Here is a 14,954-nt window from a genome sequence, read left to right on the forward strand (position 1 = left end):
GTGGCACCCGTGGGGATACCGTGCCTGAGGCCGCAAAGTGATATGATGTGTTACATGCTAGATCGGTGTGACTTAGGATCGGGGTCCTGATAGTCGCGAAGTTGAAGACGAAGTGAAGACATAACATTTATTTCATTCTTCTTCTTCCTCTCTTTTTGAGTCATAGGACCTTCGTACTATTAAGAGGGGTATAGGTTCTTGATGCTTAGGTCCGCTATGATGCTTAGCTGAAACCTTTGAAAGACCGAGAGAAATCTCTTTATACTTCAAATGATTACATATCAGCATAAGACATTGTTCTTCGGTGCTGTAGGAGATATCTTTCAAATTGAGGAGTTAGAATTTCTTGCTCCACAAGGATTGTTACCATTGTGCTCAATTTCCGACCATTGGAATCGTGTCATTCAGCCTTTGGCTGATTCGCATGTCCAATTTGGTCATTTCCCATCAGGGAAGGTGATTTCTTGTATCTCCGTTGGTAATGCCCCGAAGAGGAGAGGATGATGCGGCACAGCAACGGTAAGTATTTCCCTCAGTTATGAAACCAAGGTTAACAATCCAGTAGGAGAACCAAGCAACACTATGTAAACGGTACCTACACACAAAGAACAAATACTTGCAACCCAGTCAATCCCTCCTCGGTATTGAGATAGCTTGAATTGTATGAGATTTGATAAATAGATCTAATGAAAGCACAAAATAAAATAGAGAAAGAAAAAGTGCAGAAAGGTATTTTTGGGTTTTCAGAATAATAGATCTGAAAATAATATGATTGGAAATAGACCCGGGGGTCGTAGATTTCACTAGTGGCTTCTCTCGAGAAAATAACATACAGAGGGTAAACAAATTATTGTTGGGCAATTGATATAAAAGCAAATAATCATGACGATATCCAAGGCAATTATCATGTATATATGCATCATTTCCAAGATTAGTAGACCGACTCCTGCATGCATCTACTACTATTACTCCACACATCGACCGCTATCCATCATGCATCTAGTGTATTAAGTTCATGGAGTAACGGAGTAATGCAATAAGAACGATGACATGATGTAGACAAGATCTAATCATGTAGGAATAGATCCCATCTTTTTATCCTTAATAGCAACGATACATGCATGTCATGTCTCCTTCTGTCACTGAGATTGAGCACCGCAAGATTGAACCGATCACAAAGCACCTCTACCCATTTCAAGATAAATCAATCTAGTTGGCCAAACCAAACCAAAGTTTCACAGAAGAAATACGAGGCTATAATAATCATGCATATAAGAGATCAAAGAAGACTCAAATAATATTCATAGATAAAACTGATCATAAACTCACAATTCATCGGATCCCAACAAACACACCACAAAAAGTCACTACATCAAATAGATCTCCAAGAACATCGAGGAGAACATTGTATTGAGAATCGAAAAGAGAGAAGAAGCCAGCTAGCTACTGCCTACGGACCCGTAGGTCTGTGGTAAACTACTCACACATCATCGAAGGAGCACCAATGAGGATGATGAATCCCTTCATGATCGTGTTCCCCTCCGGCAAGGTGCCGGAAAAGGGCTCTAGATTGGATCTCATGGTTTTGGAACTTGCGGCGGCTGGAATTGTTTTTCGTCGACTCCCCCAGGGTTTCTGGAATATTTGGGTATTTATAGAGCTGAGAGGTAGTAGAAAGGACCTCCGTGGACCCCCACTACCCATCAGGGCGTGCCTAGGTGGATAATGGGCCCCACGGGCCTCCCCTCTGGTACTTCCATGGCTCCCAACTTGCCTTTTGGGCAAAAAACAATCTCCAAAAAGTTTTTCTGCATTTGGACTCCGTTTGATATGGATATTCTACGAAATATAAAACAAGCAAAAAACAGCAACTGGCACTGGGCACTATGTCAATAGGTTAGTCCCAAAATGATATAAAGTTGCTATAAAATTAATTTTAAACATCCAAGAATGATAATATAACATCATGGAGCAATAAAAAATTATAGGTACGTTGGAGACGTATCAGAAGGCTGTGGCTATAAATAGCCATCCCGGTCCAACGTTGTATGTTGGCTGCTCCGCTTAAGATTTCTGAGAAGATTGATTGAGCATCCCCTTTCTGAGAGATTTGAGTTTCAAATCCACAAGATAAAACCAAGAGCCAAAACTTAGACAGTGATTGAGCATCACAGTAGTTCTAAGCTAGTGTTCTTCTACCTAGTACTCTTGAGAGCTGCACACTCTCTAGACGGATAGGTGTCGGCTTGAGTCTCCACCAAGCAAAGTCTTTACCAACCAAGAGTCATTCTGGTTTATGAAGAAGTCTGTCGAAGGTTTGGACATTGTGGATAAGTATCTACCATGAGTGAAATCAACTGGAGTTCGATCAGCTCCTAGTTGAAGGAGAATAGGACAGAGAGAGGTTTGCTCCTATGTTCAATCACAAGTCCCTCCAACCAGACGTAGTACTTTGGCAAAAGGGCGAAGTGGTCTACCAAATCCTTCTGTTGCCATCAAGAACCACTGGTTTATCTCTCTTTACTGCTTTTCCTTCAGCAGTTTACTTTGGTCCTCTATGTCGATAGATATATCGGATCTAGTATTGTATCATCTGCGTTAGCCTATATATCTTTCGTTGTCATCTTAGTTTATCCCGTTAGATTTTCCTTCATATCTTTGTTATCATTCTTCCATGTTACTTCATATGATAGCTTACAGCATCACCATTGTTATCATCAAGCCCGTGATCTATAATGCTCGAATTACTATAACTTCTTACCTTGAATGATTTGCTCCTCAGTAAAGTGCACGTTCATTATTCTCTTATTCGAACATATTTCGTTGTTGTGTTTGGGCTCAATTTAAAACATTTGCAAGAATTTTTGAATCTCCCATTCACCCCTCCCCCATCTGGTCGATATACGCTCGATCCTAATAGTTTCCAAAAGAATAGTACTACTACTATACTGTATGGGGGAGAAGCCGATTCAGCGAAGAGTAAAGGTTGCTTCGTCGGTCCAACTTACAGCCGACTCTATGTGATTTGACGGCTCATTGGTCATTATTGCAATGGCGGTACGGCCGTGGTGAGTCTCGGTTGTTCTATGACACTCTACTTTGGTGCATGACATGTGGACCCGGATGGTGGATGTCCCACATTTCGGCGAAAGGAGGTAGGATGATTTCGGAGCCAGGAACCGTGTCATAGAGCGTCTTTGATTCGTTCACGTGTGGTACCCACAACTACTACACGTGCCAAATTATGATGTGGGTTGCCTCTTCATACAGAAATAAGCTCCACCGTGTAACCACGCGTGTGTGGTTGGAATGAGTATGTGCATCGGTACGTGCACCTCTTCTCTTCGTGCATGTACCCCACCTACGTGGGTGTTTGTGAGAATGATACATTGACCTAGAGAGAGATGGTGTGTGCACGAGAAATCACTAGAGATTCGATAGTGTTTTTTGGTGATTTCATGAGCGTATTTGAGTGCGTGAGAGATAGACAGGGAATATATATCAAAGATATCTTAGAAAAATATATAACATATGCAATGTGTGTGAAATAGAGGCGTTGACTGCTGACTGGGCAGTCAACTGGGCCAACCTTGTCAGCCCCTGTAGCACACTGCTATGTACACTCTGTGTGTGCACCTAGCAATTTCTATTTTAATTTTGAATTAATGATATTCCAGAAAATCATTTAAACTTTGCAAATTCATAGGTAATAAACGTAAGTTAGGTGAAATAATTTATATATGAAAAATGATCACAAAAATATAACGAATCCGAATATGTCATCCACATACCTGTCAGGCCCCTTTAACATAACGAAGCTTGAACATTTGCATCAGGATCATCTGACTGAATTATACATGGAACTGGGAAAACATTGCCAGATGTTTTCCCTCTTCTTTTAAAATGTTTAGGGATGCATTAGCATATCATCAACACCCTTTGCCATGACGTGACATGCATCTGTGTTGCATTCGTATGCCCGTTATTTATTTGTTTTCCCCATCTCCTTTATTCTTTTGGTAGACCCCGAGACTGTCGATGCCTCTGAGTACGACTACGTCGACGACGACCCTTCCTTCTCGGCAGAGCTTCCAAGCAAGCAAACCCCCCTTGATCATTCTGATATCGCCTATTCCTTCTATCTATTGCTTGCATTAGAGTTGTGATACTGTTACTGCTTTATCGGTAGATCATATACTGCTGCATAGCATGTCTTTCCTACTACTATTGATACCTTACTTGTTATCCTATATGCTTAGTATAGATATGCTAGAGTCTCATTAGTGGACCTACATCCTTGTCCGTCTACCATGCTATACTATCGGGTTGTGATCCCTTCGGGCAATGTTCATGAATATGCCTTATACTGCATACTATATATGTTACTTCAGTGGACCCCGGACTTCGGTGGCCTACGACATGGAGCGAGATGGACTACAATGAGATGCCGATGAAGACGAAGACTATTACTGCTTTATATTATGTCATGTTAATGTTCGGATAGGTGGTTCCATCCAGGTAGTGATGAGCCTGGATTCCCGGCGCCCCCCCCCCCTCCCCGAGTGATTCTTTGTGGAAGAATGACAGGGTAGGTAGAAACCACCTAGGAGAGAGGTGGGCCTGGTCCCTGGTCGGTGTCTGTGGTTATTTCATAATAACACACTTAACGAGATTGAGTATTTGATTTGAGACTGCCACTGGCATATACGTACTAACCGCCGTGCGAGATAATGGTATATGGGACCATCGGCGTCGTACGCTTTCTCCCAAAAGCTCTACAGACATCACAGTTGAGCGGCACAAGCCCGGGAAATCCGTAAGTGCCTTCTTTGTATAAAGAGGTAGCTAGGATTGGTCCCGTTCGTCCACGCAACATGCAGGAGAGCTTAGGGCGATCGGCCCATGACCCCTTCGGGCTTAGGATTTAGACCGGCGCATTGACCTCTCTAGAGAGTCTAGGTAGGACTACAGCGTGTCGATTATCCGAGACCGAACATTACTTGGAAAAGTGTGTCCGGCCAGAGGTAATCGAGTGTATCGGGTAATGTGGTCCACCCCTGCAGGGAAGTAATCTATTCGAATAGCCGTGTCCACGGTAACAGGATGACTTTGGAGTTGTATCCCAGCCTCTTACAACTAAAATCGGATACTTGTTAAAACACACCCAGATAAGAGACAGATACCCCCGGTGATCACTTTCTCTCAGGGAGACGAGGAGAGGATCTCCAGGCAGGAATATTGCTATATGTTCATATAAGACGATACTATATACGCTCCTCTCTTCTACTGCTGAAAGATGTAGTCTTCGATAGGATGAGCTTCTCCCCCTTTATTCTGGCATATCTGCGGCTTAGTCCACAGATACTACCCCATTCCTTTGATACCAATGCATATCTAGTATAGATCTGATGTAAGTCTTGCAAGTACTTTGGATGAGTACTCACCATTGCTTTGCTCCCCTTTTCATTTGACCCAGTTGCTGCAACAACTGGTAGCACCGCAGATGCAGATTTCCCCGATGGTGCTTACTACGTAGAGACCGATGACTAGGAGTAGTCCAGAGGTCCCAGGCAGGAGGCCTTGCCTTTCGATCTAGAGTCGTTGTTTTGCTTAGCCTTCTTAAGGAAAAATTTGTCTAACTACGTCTGTACTCGGATAATATTTGCTTTGATTTTGGGTCCTCGTGGCCCTGGCTTGTAATATAAAGATTTATGTTTAAATTTGTGTCGTAGAGTTGTGTTCTGATATGGACTTGAGTCATCGTTTGTGGTCGTGCATGATGCGTATATGATTAGTGCACGATTATAGACGGGGCGTCACGGGACAACCCCTGGGATAGGTGTGGAACCAAAACAGGTTTTTGAACCAGCTAAGGTGTGAAAATGATTAAGAAACTATTTGGCTAATGCATGGTTGCCTTGGCAAGGTAAAAGCCAAATAGAATTCCCGCGCAACTTTGACAGCCTAGACACTTTCCACCAAAATGGCCAGAGCTTTGGCTACATAGCACCAAATGATGCACAATTTTTTGGGTTGGAAAGTAGACTTCAAGGAGCTTCTGATGATACTAGATGATACCCTGCACATTGTTGCGGGATAGTACGCCAAATCGACACAAAAAAAATCCAAGGTCAACAATGTAACAACATAGAGTTAGGTTCTCTATTGGTAGCACACTCGGTCATGTGGATGCATGATATCTTACCATCAGTCACTCGGTCAAGCTCTTCTGATGGGATCATGGTCCTAATGACATTGTCCTCGATGGCACTGCTATCTCGACGTTTTTTGATCCAGTTACTCAATACCAAGATGCTCCATTTGGTCCAACTTCTGTCATAGACCAAGAAGCTACCGCGACCGCTCTCATGACTTCAACTTCTTTCTTGTTTCAGATTCTTCATTGGCATCTTCCTCGAGTGGGTCGGATGAGTAGATTGCCATTTGTTTCTCAACCTATTTGGTCACATGCTTACAAAGGTGGAGAGATCAATGTGTTAATAGCTTCATGGTTCCTTTGGCGGGTTTTGCCTCGGGTTTACGACACTTGCTACTTTGATTTATCTCTTAACGCATTGTAAACTCTTTATGTTGTGCTAATATATAACCATTAAACAAGTTATTCCTCGTGCATGTTTAAACTGCTATCTTATATGCATATGGTTATTCCTGAGAGATCGTTGTTGTATGCATTTTATTATTCCTCTCAAGTTTATCTTATATGTAATGCATGCCCTCAAATTTCAAGACAGAGGATCTCCACGGTTTCAACACTTCATGTGCATTTGCATTCCAAAGCAAATTCTTCAATATGCACATCTTCAGTGGGAGCTATCTCTATGTCTTTGAATTTAGAATCCTCCTTCTTTTACTTTTAATTTAATTTTTCCTCGCTCGAAGCTTTAACTGGTATTGTCATCAATCTTCCAAAATGGAGGAGATTGTAAGTGTATATAGTGCCCCCTAGAGGGTTTTGGTTTATTGATGACAAAGTAGTTAAGGACTAATGTGTTTGTGAGTATACAAGGTGAAAGTCCTTAGGATTAGGTTTAATATGAGAGTTATGACCCCCTAAAAATTCTGGTGGCAATGAATATCTTTGGAATGCTTCTTCGAGGAACAATCAACTCGTTGCAAGGAATACGAAGTGTAGTGAAGACTTTGTTTTTCTAGTTTAATTTTCTTCTATTTGAGTCATAGGACAAATCGTACTATTAGGGGGTACTATTAGGGGGTCTAAGCGAAAGTTGAGATTGAGGTCTCCGATAATCCAAATGTATTTTTTTGAGCGAAGACTTGGATATCTCTTTTGAACGGATAGTTTTTCTTCGGTGCCCAAGGTGATATTCTTCGGTACGTCGAAGAGAAAGTCCTCGCCAGTTGAGTCGACTGACTTGTTCCGCAAGTCAAGTCATTGGTTGCGTTCGAAATCCGACCATTTCGTGACGTGTGGCATACATGTTGCATGTACGTTGGCAGTTGGCTGGCCACCACGTCAAACGGTCATATCAGCCCTCAGGATTGCTCTCAGCCATAAATGGCCACCCACTTCAACCTTTGATGGTTGACTGCTCCGTGAGAGAATTAATTCGCCTGAGCAACCCATCCTCCCGGGGAGATTGAGAGAATTCTGAGAGGAGAAACCCTACAGCCTAAAATCTGCTAAGTGATTGAGCTTCACCAAAGAACTTGTCTTCACCCTATTACACTTGTGGACTATGCATAAACTTGTCTTCACCCTATTACACTTGTGGACTGTGCATCCACTAGACGACTTGTCTTCACCCTATTACGCTTGTGGACTGTGCATTCACTAGACGGTTATCTATTCAAAAGCGTCCAAAAATAGTTGTGGATTGCCGAAGAACATGTCTCTGAGTGTCAAAGAGATTACCTTGAAGATATATCACAAGTGATTAGGCGATGTCTCAAAGACTTTAACTCAAGGTAAATAGGGTGAATACTTGGTCTTCTCAGTTTAATCCTGACCCCTCCAACCAGACTTATATTAGGTGAACACATGTTTTTCCGAAGAATTTGTGGAATCTCCCATTCACCCCGTTCGATACCTGATCCTACAATCACGAAATAGGCTTTCGGCCCATTATATATAAAGCAACGCAAGGTTTTACATGAACCATACAACAAATAGCATGGTCTGCTGGAAATCAACTACAAGCAAAGAGAAAGTTGGATCCAGGGGCACTTCGCCTAAGTGCATCACAGTTGCTTGTACATCACAGTTCCTAATACATCAAGGGAGAAAAAGGGTGGAGAAGTGCCTTGCATGGCACTCGTTTTTATTGCTCTTATGATCTCTTCGCGGCCTCGTTGGTTGATTCCAGACTGATGCAAGTAGCCCTGTCCCTTGGCACACATTTCACACCTGCCTGCAGGGCAACCCAAACAGAGTCAACTACTTACAAGAAGAGTGCTAAAAATCTCGAAGTGAATGTATAGGATACCAGTGCATGGTTTGTATGTACCAACTGTATTGCTGCATTTGCATCATGTTTGGTTTACAACATGTTCATAGTTCTGAAGCAAAACATTACTGATTGCAGACACCGAGGTGTGTATGATGAGACAACTTACTTCATATGACTGTTCCACTAGGGAGTAAAGCATCCTTGATCACAGTTACAATGCCACTTTTGATGAAGTATCCATCTGTCTCCCTCGCCGCTTCTTGAACATTGTCAACATTGATTATCTACAATATACCAACGAGTCCAGATCACTACCAAAAACAACTCACAGTGCGTGATATCATGTTGAAGGAAATGGATATACAATATATGATATGTTTGGTTGGTTCACAGGATTATTAAAACGTAGGAATAGAAGAAGAACAATGGCAAAAAATAGGATAGGAATGCAAGTGCAAAACAACTTTTCACACTAATATAAGTCTTGTTCTAAGGAATAGAACATAGGACAACAACAGCAAAGCCTTTCAGTCCCAAACGAGTCGGGGTAGGCTAGAGTTGAAATCCATAAGATATCGAAACCAAGTCATGGTTCTGGCAGTGGACAACTAACTTACTCGCACCCCTGTCCATGGCTAAATCTTTGGTGATATTCCAGTTCTTAAGATCACTCTTTAGAGACTCCTCTCATGTCAAGTTTGGTCTACCCCAACCTCCCTTGACATTATCAGGACGTCTTAACCATCCGCTAAAGACAGTCAAATCAAACTCAAAGCACATGAAGAACGATAACTAGGATGGAAGTCAAGTAGATTATAAAATTCCTGCTATTTTCTTTTCAAAATGTGATCAAAGGAACATTCCTCCACTTTTCCTTTGAACAAAACGATTGAACAGTGTTGCTAAAAGAAAATTTCCTATTCTTACATTTTTTTTTCACTTTTCCTATGAACTAGGCAAGGCCTAAAGCTTGTTATATAATGGTTACATTTTGGACATTACCATGAGAAAAGTTATGTTCGAGTTACATATTCAGTATGACAGTGTTGCAGTGGAAAAAAAAAGAGAAACCAATAGATGCTTAACCATCAGTATATTAATATGGCATACCATCACGTTATCTCCAATACGAGCATTCTTGTCAATTATTGCTCTTTTGATGTGTGAATTCTTTCCAATACCAATGGGAATGCCACCTTTTTCAGCAAGGAGTTTCTTATCAGCTTCAGTCTGTTGAACAAGAAAAGAAAGGGTGAGTACATCACTTTGCCAGAAGCATATTACACCTGTTTGATTTTACCTCATAGTAGTCCGCACCCATTAGCAATGTGTCCTCTATTATTGCCCCTTCAGATATGCAGGACCGGAGTCCAACTACTGAATGGTGTATCTTGCAGTTCTACGTGGACAGCAAAGGCAGAGGGAACATAGAAGCCGTTATTACATACAGCATAAAAAATCACTTGAGAGAAGATATAACAATCACAGCCCATAAATAAGTATAGATGGTTTTGAAATATGTCTTTAAAAGCTTAAAGTTCGTTAGCATGAAATGAAACACCTGAAGAAGGTTAGCATACCGAGAGCCAACTGAAAAAGGCTACTTACTTTAATAACACATCCTTCACCAATAACACTGTCTGTCACATCAGCATCAAGAACCTTTGAAGGAGGCAAGTGTCGAGGTTGTGTGTAAATGGGAGCAGAACGGTCATAGAAACTGCATTCAAATTGAACGTATACAATAAATCAACAGGGGACAATTCTAACACTTTACATGCATGAAATTTCATTATTTTTGTCCACAACAAGGCAAAAAGTGAAAGCACACCTGAAATCGGGTATTGGCTTTTTGGTAATTCCCAAATTTGCATTATAGAATGCCTCGATTGTACCAATATCTTCCCAGTAACCATCGTATAGGTATGCTTGTACCTGTCGGCAACAATAACAAAACTCTTAAGAAGCACATATCACAACTATGAATGCCAATGGAACTGCAAATCCCCTTTCTTACGATAAACATATGACTTGACAGTTTCTGTGAAGCTAAAATGATTCAAATCATAAAAGCAGAAGCAGCGAAAGGAAACTACTAACTCAATGAGCTTTGCATACCCTCATGCCAGTGCTAGTTGCACCAGGAATAACCTCACTTCCAAAGTCATTAGCTCCAGGAAATTGCTCACGGAGAAGCTGAAGCATCACATGTTTGCTAATAACATAGATACCCATGCTAGCAATATAAGGCATTTCCTTTGCCCTCGCATCATCAAGGCCAAGTATGGTCGTATCAACCTACAAGATCAAAACAGGCAGCAACATGGTGTAAATGCATTCAACAGAAGAGCTTTTTGGTGTAATAAATGATGGTTCACAACTGTATATCTGAAATTAGTTAGAAAGGCACAGCGTCAGTGTACCATTACAAGATCAAAACAGGCAGCAACGTGGTGTAAATGCATTCAACAGAAGAAATTTTGTGGTGTAATGAATGATGGTTCACAACTGTATATCTGAAATTAGTTAGAAAGGCACAGCGTCAGTGTACCATCATAGCTTTCAACTGTTCTCCTTTTGGTTTCTCTGCGAATTCAATTATCCTCCCTTCTTCATCGATTTTCATAAGGCCAAATGCAGTTGCACGTTCCTCATCCATGGGCAACGCAGCAACAGTAATATCAGCATCTGTTTCTCTGTGTGCCTGAATAAACTTTTCATAGTCCATTCGGTACAGGTGATCTCCGGCAAGAATTAGATATTCCATAACATTATGCTCCTCGAATAGCCACAAGTACTGCCTTACAGCATCTGCAGTACCCTGAGATAAGATGATAAGACAAAGTGAATACCCTGCAAAAGCTTGCATGGGATCCTAGAAACACTTTATGTTGATAAGAAAGGCTTATGATCATCAAGAAGTGAGCAGAGCTCACTTTGTTAGGGGAGTGGATCTACAGCCCAGCCACCCAGGTTCAAGTCCTCACGGACATGACTTTGGTTCTTATTATCTAGAAAAACGCTGTAGGGTACTGGTTTGACATAAACTAGCAGAAACTGCATGTAGCTGTGTGGTATAACACTCACAATCTAAACCAAAAACTATGATGAATAGTATGTTATAACGGCAAACATATGAAAGTATGAAACATAGTTTGATCCGCTATGTTTACTTATAAATGATGATGACTGGCTAATGCTCATAAGAATCAAAATCAAAGTTACATCACTAACCATTCACGTATACTAATTCTAAATTCGTAACTAGTGAACTTGTTCAGGACCAGATCCTGGTACATAAAACAGATTCGTATAATACAGAAACACTGTTAAAATCAATTTGTGAAAATTTCTGAGCATCTCTACTTGAGCTTAAAACTGTCTTGTGATAGCATGCTATCAAGAAAAAATAAATAGAGAACTATTAGGGTAGTATTCAACTAACAATTCTTATAATCTATATCAAGGTTTTGTAAAAAGGAATACTGATGACGCCTTGGAACAGTTTGTTTCTTTTTTATTCTGGATCTTGAAAGGCTGGCCCTGGGATTTCCACAGAGGGCTTAGTGAAATTCATTCGTGGTGAAATGATACAATCATGCGTACTTATGAAGGAATTATAGATTTTGCCTTCTTCTAAATGCTAACATGAGACAAATTATGATCATCAGTAGATGAATCTCGCATTTCAGATTAAACAAAAACACTTAAATAACAATGAATGAGATACCTGAAACCAGTCAGGGTTATCTGGGCTCTGCTGTGCAGCAAGGACTTCAACAAATCCTTCATTCTTGTAACCTCCAATGTTGCTCCCATAGGCTCGTGAGAGATGACGATTAAGAGAAGCTGAGTTGAACTGCGTGAGCACATAGATCTTTGATATGTTGCTGTTCAGACAATTACTGACAGGAATATCAATAAGCCTGTAGTTGGCACCCAATGGCACTGCAGGCTTCGCACGCTTCTTCGTCAGGGGATACAATCTAGTCCCTGCACCACCTCCAAGAATAATTCCGAGAACACTCTGCACAAACAGCAGAAACTCATCAATTGCCTATTGCAAAGTAAATCAAACAAAGAACGAAGAAACAAGTGTTCCAGGCGGTTGGCATTGAGTTCAGCTTGTTTATCACCAAAAGAGATCATGGAACGAATGCAACATGGGGCAACAAGTTTATCCAATAAATTGGAGCTACAATATCTAGCAATCTTTTGTAGATAATGGCCGGCTGGCTGGTGAATAGTTCTGACCTTTTATTTACCAATCAAGCTGAAACTTATGTTCAGTTTTTTTTTTTGAATATGGGTTTAATCGGACGTCAGATGTCTCAATCAGCATTGCAGCTGAGACATGATCCAAGTTCTTCCTGTTGTGCATAACTTTTTCACATCAATTAGAGTCTTCCATCAGCACAGAAGACCCCAATCTATCATCGCCTAAAACTCGTCTGGTTGTATTACTTTGTTTAGTTGTGTTGATGTCAGAACGGTTTGTGAGGAAGAGAGGCAACCACCATTGATTTGCACCACGTGGAATAGACTCTACTGCCCTTTTTAATTAAAATGAAAGGGCAAGTTTTAATCTCCACCACATCCGAAATCGTAATGTTTTCTGAAGGGGTGTACTGAAGCAGAACTCAAAGAAGAAAACTGAACAAGTTAAAAAGAAAAATCCAAGAACTTGATCTGATTGCCAAGTATAGTCTTTAAGAGCCACATGCCATGGATCATGCCATCTTCTTTATGAATTTCTTATGGGGCTCACACCCACACCTATTGATTAAGTAGGACTGTTCAACAAACGTCCACAGTTGCCACATTTACTGAAATCTAGTAAAAATAAACAATTGGAGCCAATGAATATGTCCACATGATTAGTCGCCAGAAAGCTCCTGCTATGCGCTAGCAAAGTAGAGTAGTATTTTTTGATCATCTCTAATAAATGTCCACATGAGAACACAAGGCGTGAATCACATTTGCGCATCTAAATTACCGAGGCAATAATTTCCCGCATGTATCAAATTCTCATCCGGAAAGATACGGACGCAATGGATCAGGGCGGCGAGACAAGACTAGGCGGCAAGCGCCGCATTTGCGCACCTATGCTAGGCGAGGCGACGTACCGTGCTTGCGTCGGGGTCGAGACAGGTCTGGGAGCTCTTGGAGTCTGACACGGCACGTGGGGAGAAGAAGAAGGGCCGCCGCGGAGCCGGACGCGCGACCAACCCGCGCGGGCGCTGGCGCCGTCCTCGCGGCGCGCAGAGGAGGCGGAGGGAGTCGCAGGAGGTGGACGCGGCAGCGGTCGCGGCGGAGGCTCGGTGCGGGGGGATCAGGATCTTGGAGGGGGAGGCGGCCGCGGCCATCGCCATTGAGGTGAATGACGAGCTCGAGTCACGGGGCTCCCGTGGCGAGAGATCACGAGGGGGAAGGGAGAGAGATACGCCTGACACCGAGTGGTGCAGTGTGGCTGAGTAAATTTAACTAATCTTTTCGCAAGATCTTTCCATTTTCAGTTTTTTCCCATTTTTCTTTTGGAGAGAGAGAGAGAGCGCGCGCGCTGCGTGGGAGTGAGAGGGAGAGAAAGTGAGTGAGATTGTCAGCAGGTCACTTTTGGAATGATCTCCTTGGGGTAGGACATGACCACGATGATTTTGGACATATCACTTGTAAAATAAAATCTCCTCTTAATTATCTTGTCACTTGGATTTTTGCTACTTGACGGGCTAGCACATACTTTCTCCCTTCCGAAACTTTTGACATAGACTTATTTAAGATACGAATGTATCTAGTTACGTTTTAGTATTAGATACATCTGTATCTAAACAAATTAAGACAAAAATTTTAGGACAAAAGTAATATATAAGAGGAAGCATTAAGAAAAAATAGCATTGTAGAATCAACTTTTAGTCCTTTTTCCATACAAGTGAGGTGCACACATAGCTAATAACATACTGCTTAATTCAATGCAAGCTCTTGTGGAAAATCTTCTAATTATGCTCGAAGCTGCCCTAAAGAAGCCTTTCTTAGAACTTTATAGAAATAATATTACTGCATATGAAACTCGAAGCTGGAATAGAAAATGAAAATCATGGTTAAGATAGTTACTACTTACATCATTAGCATGTGGATTGAGATCTGCATGCTTCGATGAGCTCTTATGGCCATCAACGTTGCATTGTTCACGCTTGGAAGGGGAGGGCGAGGGGAAGGTTTTAGATGCCAAAGGCATATCCATTGCCGAGGGACAAACAATGAAAGTATATAGATATTGAGTGATGTGTGAGCAAACTGTTCTCTAATTTATAGGTGAAGGAAGTATATGCACGTATAAAAAGGTGCACATGGATATCCTTATGCGACGAAATTAGTTGTTATGTGACAATCTGTAAAGTTTTTGACTTTCTAGATATGCTCTTCGCTTTATTGGCAGCAAGTTTAGCCACATACAAAAAGGCACATGGATATCTTTGTGCGACGAAATTAATTGTTATGTGACAAGCTATAAAGTTTTTGGCTTTCTTC

General features: G+C 41.5%; 1 protein-coding gene across 2 annotated transcripts; it reads right to left on the reverse strand.

Annotated features, from left to right (window-relative positions):
* Positions 1 to 8,081: 8,081 nt before the first annotated feature.
* Positions 8,082 to 14,751, reverse strand: LOC123164076 (glucose-1-phosphate adenylyltransferase small subunit, chloroplastic/amyloplastic-like). 2 transcript variants are annotated; one of them, XM_044581488.1, is made up of 10 exons: positions 14,545 to 14,751; positions 12,160 to 12,456; positions 10,981 to 11,250; positions 10,548 to 10,727; positions 10,261 to 10,364; positions 10,038 to 10,149; positions 9,730 to 9,828; positions 9,540 to 9,659; positions 8,596 to 8,713; positions 8,082 to 8,390 (listed from the first exon to the last, which is right to left on the reverse strand). In XM_044581488.1, the coding sequence occupies exons 1-9, from the start codon at positions 14,665 to 14,667 to the stop codon at positions 8,597 to 8,599; spliced, it is 1,422 nt and encodes a 473-aa protein (XP_044437423.1). In that variant the 5' UTR covers positions 14,668 to 14,751; the 3' UTR covers positions 8,082 to 8,390; position 8,596. The 2 variants fall into 2 exon arrangements, with proteins under 2 accessions (XP_044437423.1, XP_044437422.1); XM_044581487.1 differs by lacking the exon at positions 14,545 to 14,751 and adding an exon at positions 13,556 to 13,880.
* Between the last annotated feature and the right edge of the window lie 203 nt (positions 14,752 to 14,954).

This window comes from Triticum aestivum, chromosome 7D (genome assembly GCF_018294505.1).
Source record: "Triticum aestivum cultivar Chinese Spring chromosome 7D, IWGSC CS RefSeq v2.1, whole genome shotgun sequence".
NCBI classification, from domain to species: Eukaryota; Viridiplantae; Streptophyta; class Magnoliopsida; order Poales; family Poaceae; genus Triticum; species Triticum aestivum.

What these genes read in the sequence shown, in the direction of transcription:
- LOC123164076 (XM_044581487.1), bottom strand. Translation starts at nt 13,801, where the DNA reads ATGGCGATGGCCGCGGCCGCCTCCCCCTCCAAGATCCTGATCCCCCCG. An exon ending in ATAACCCTGACTGGTTTCAG is followed by an intron (nt 11,251 to 12,159) that starts GTATCTCATTCA and finishes ATCTTATCTCAG; the next exon opens with GGTACTGCAGATGCTGTAAG. An exon ending in TGGGTGCGGACTACTATGAG is followed by an intron (nt 9,660 to 9,729) that starts GTAAAATCAAAC and finishes CTTGTTCAACAG; the next exon opens with ACTGAAGCTGATAAGAAACT.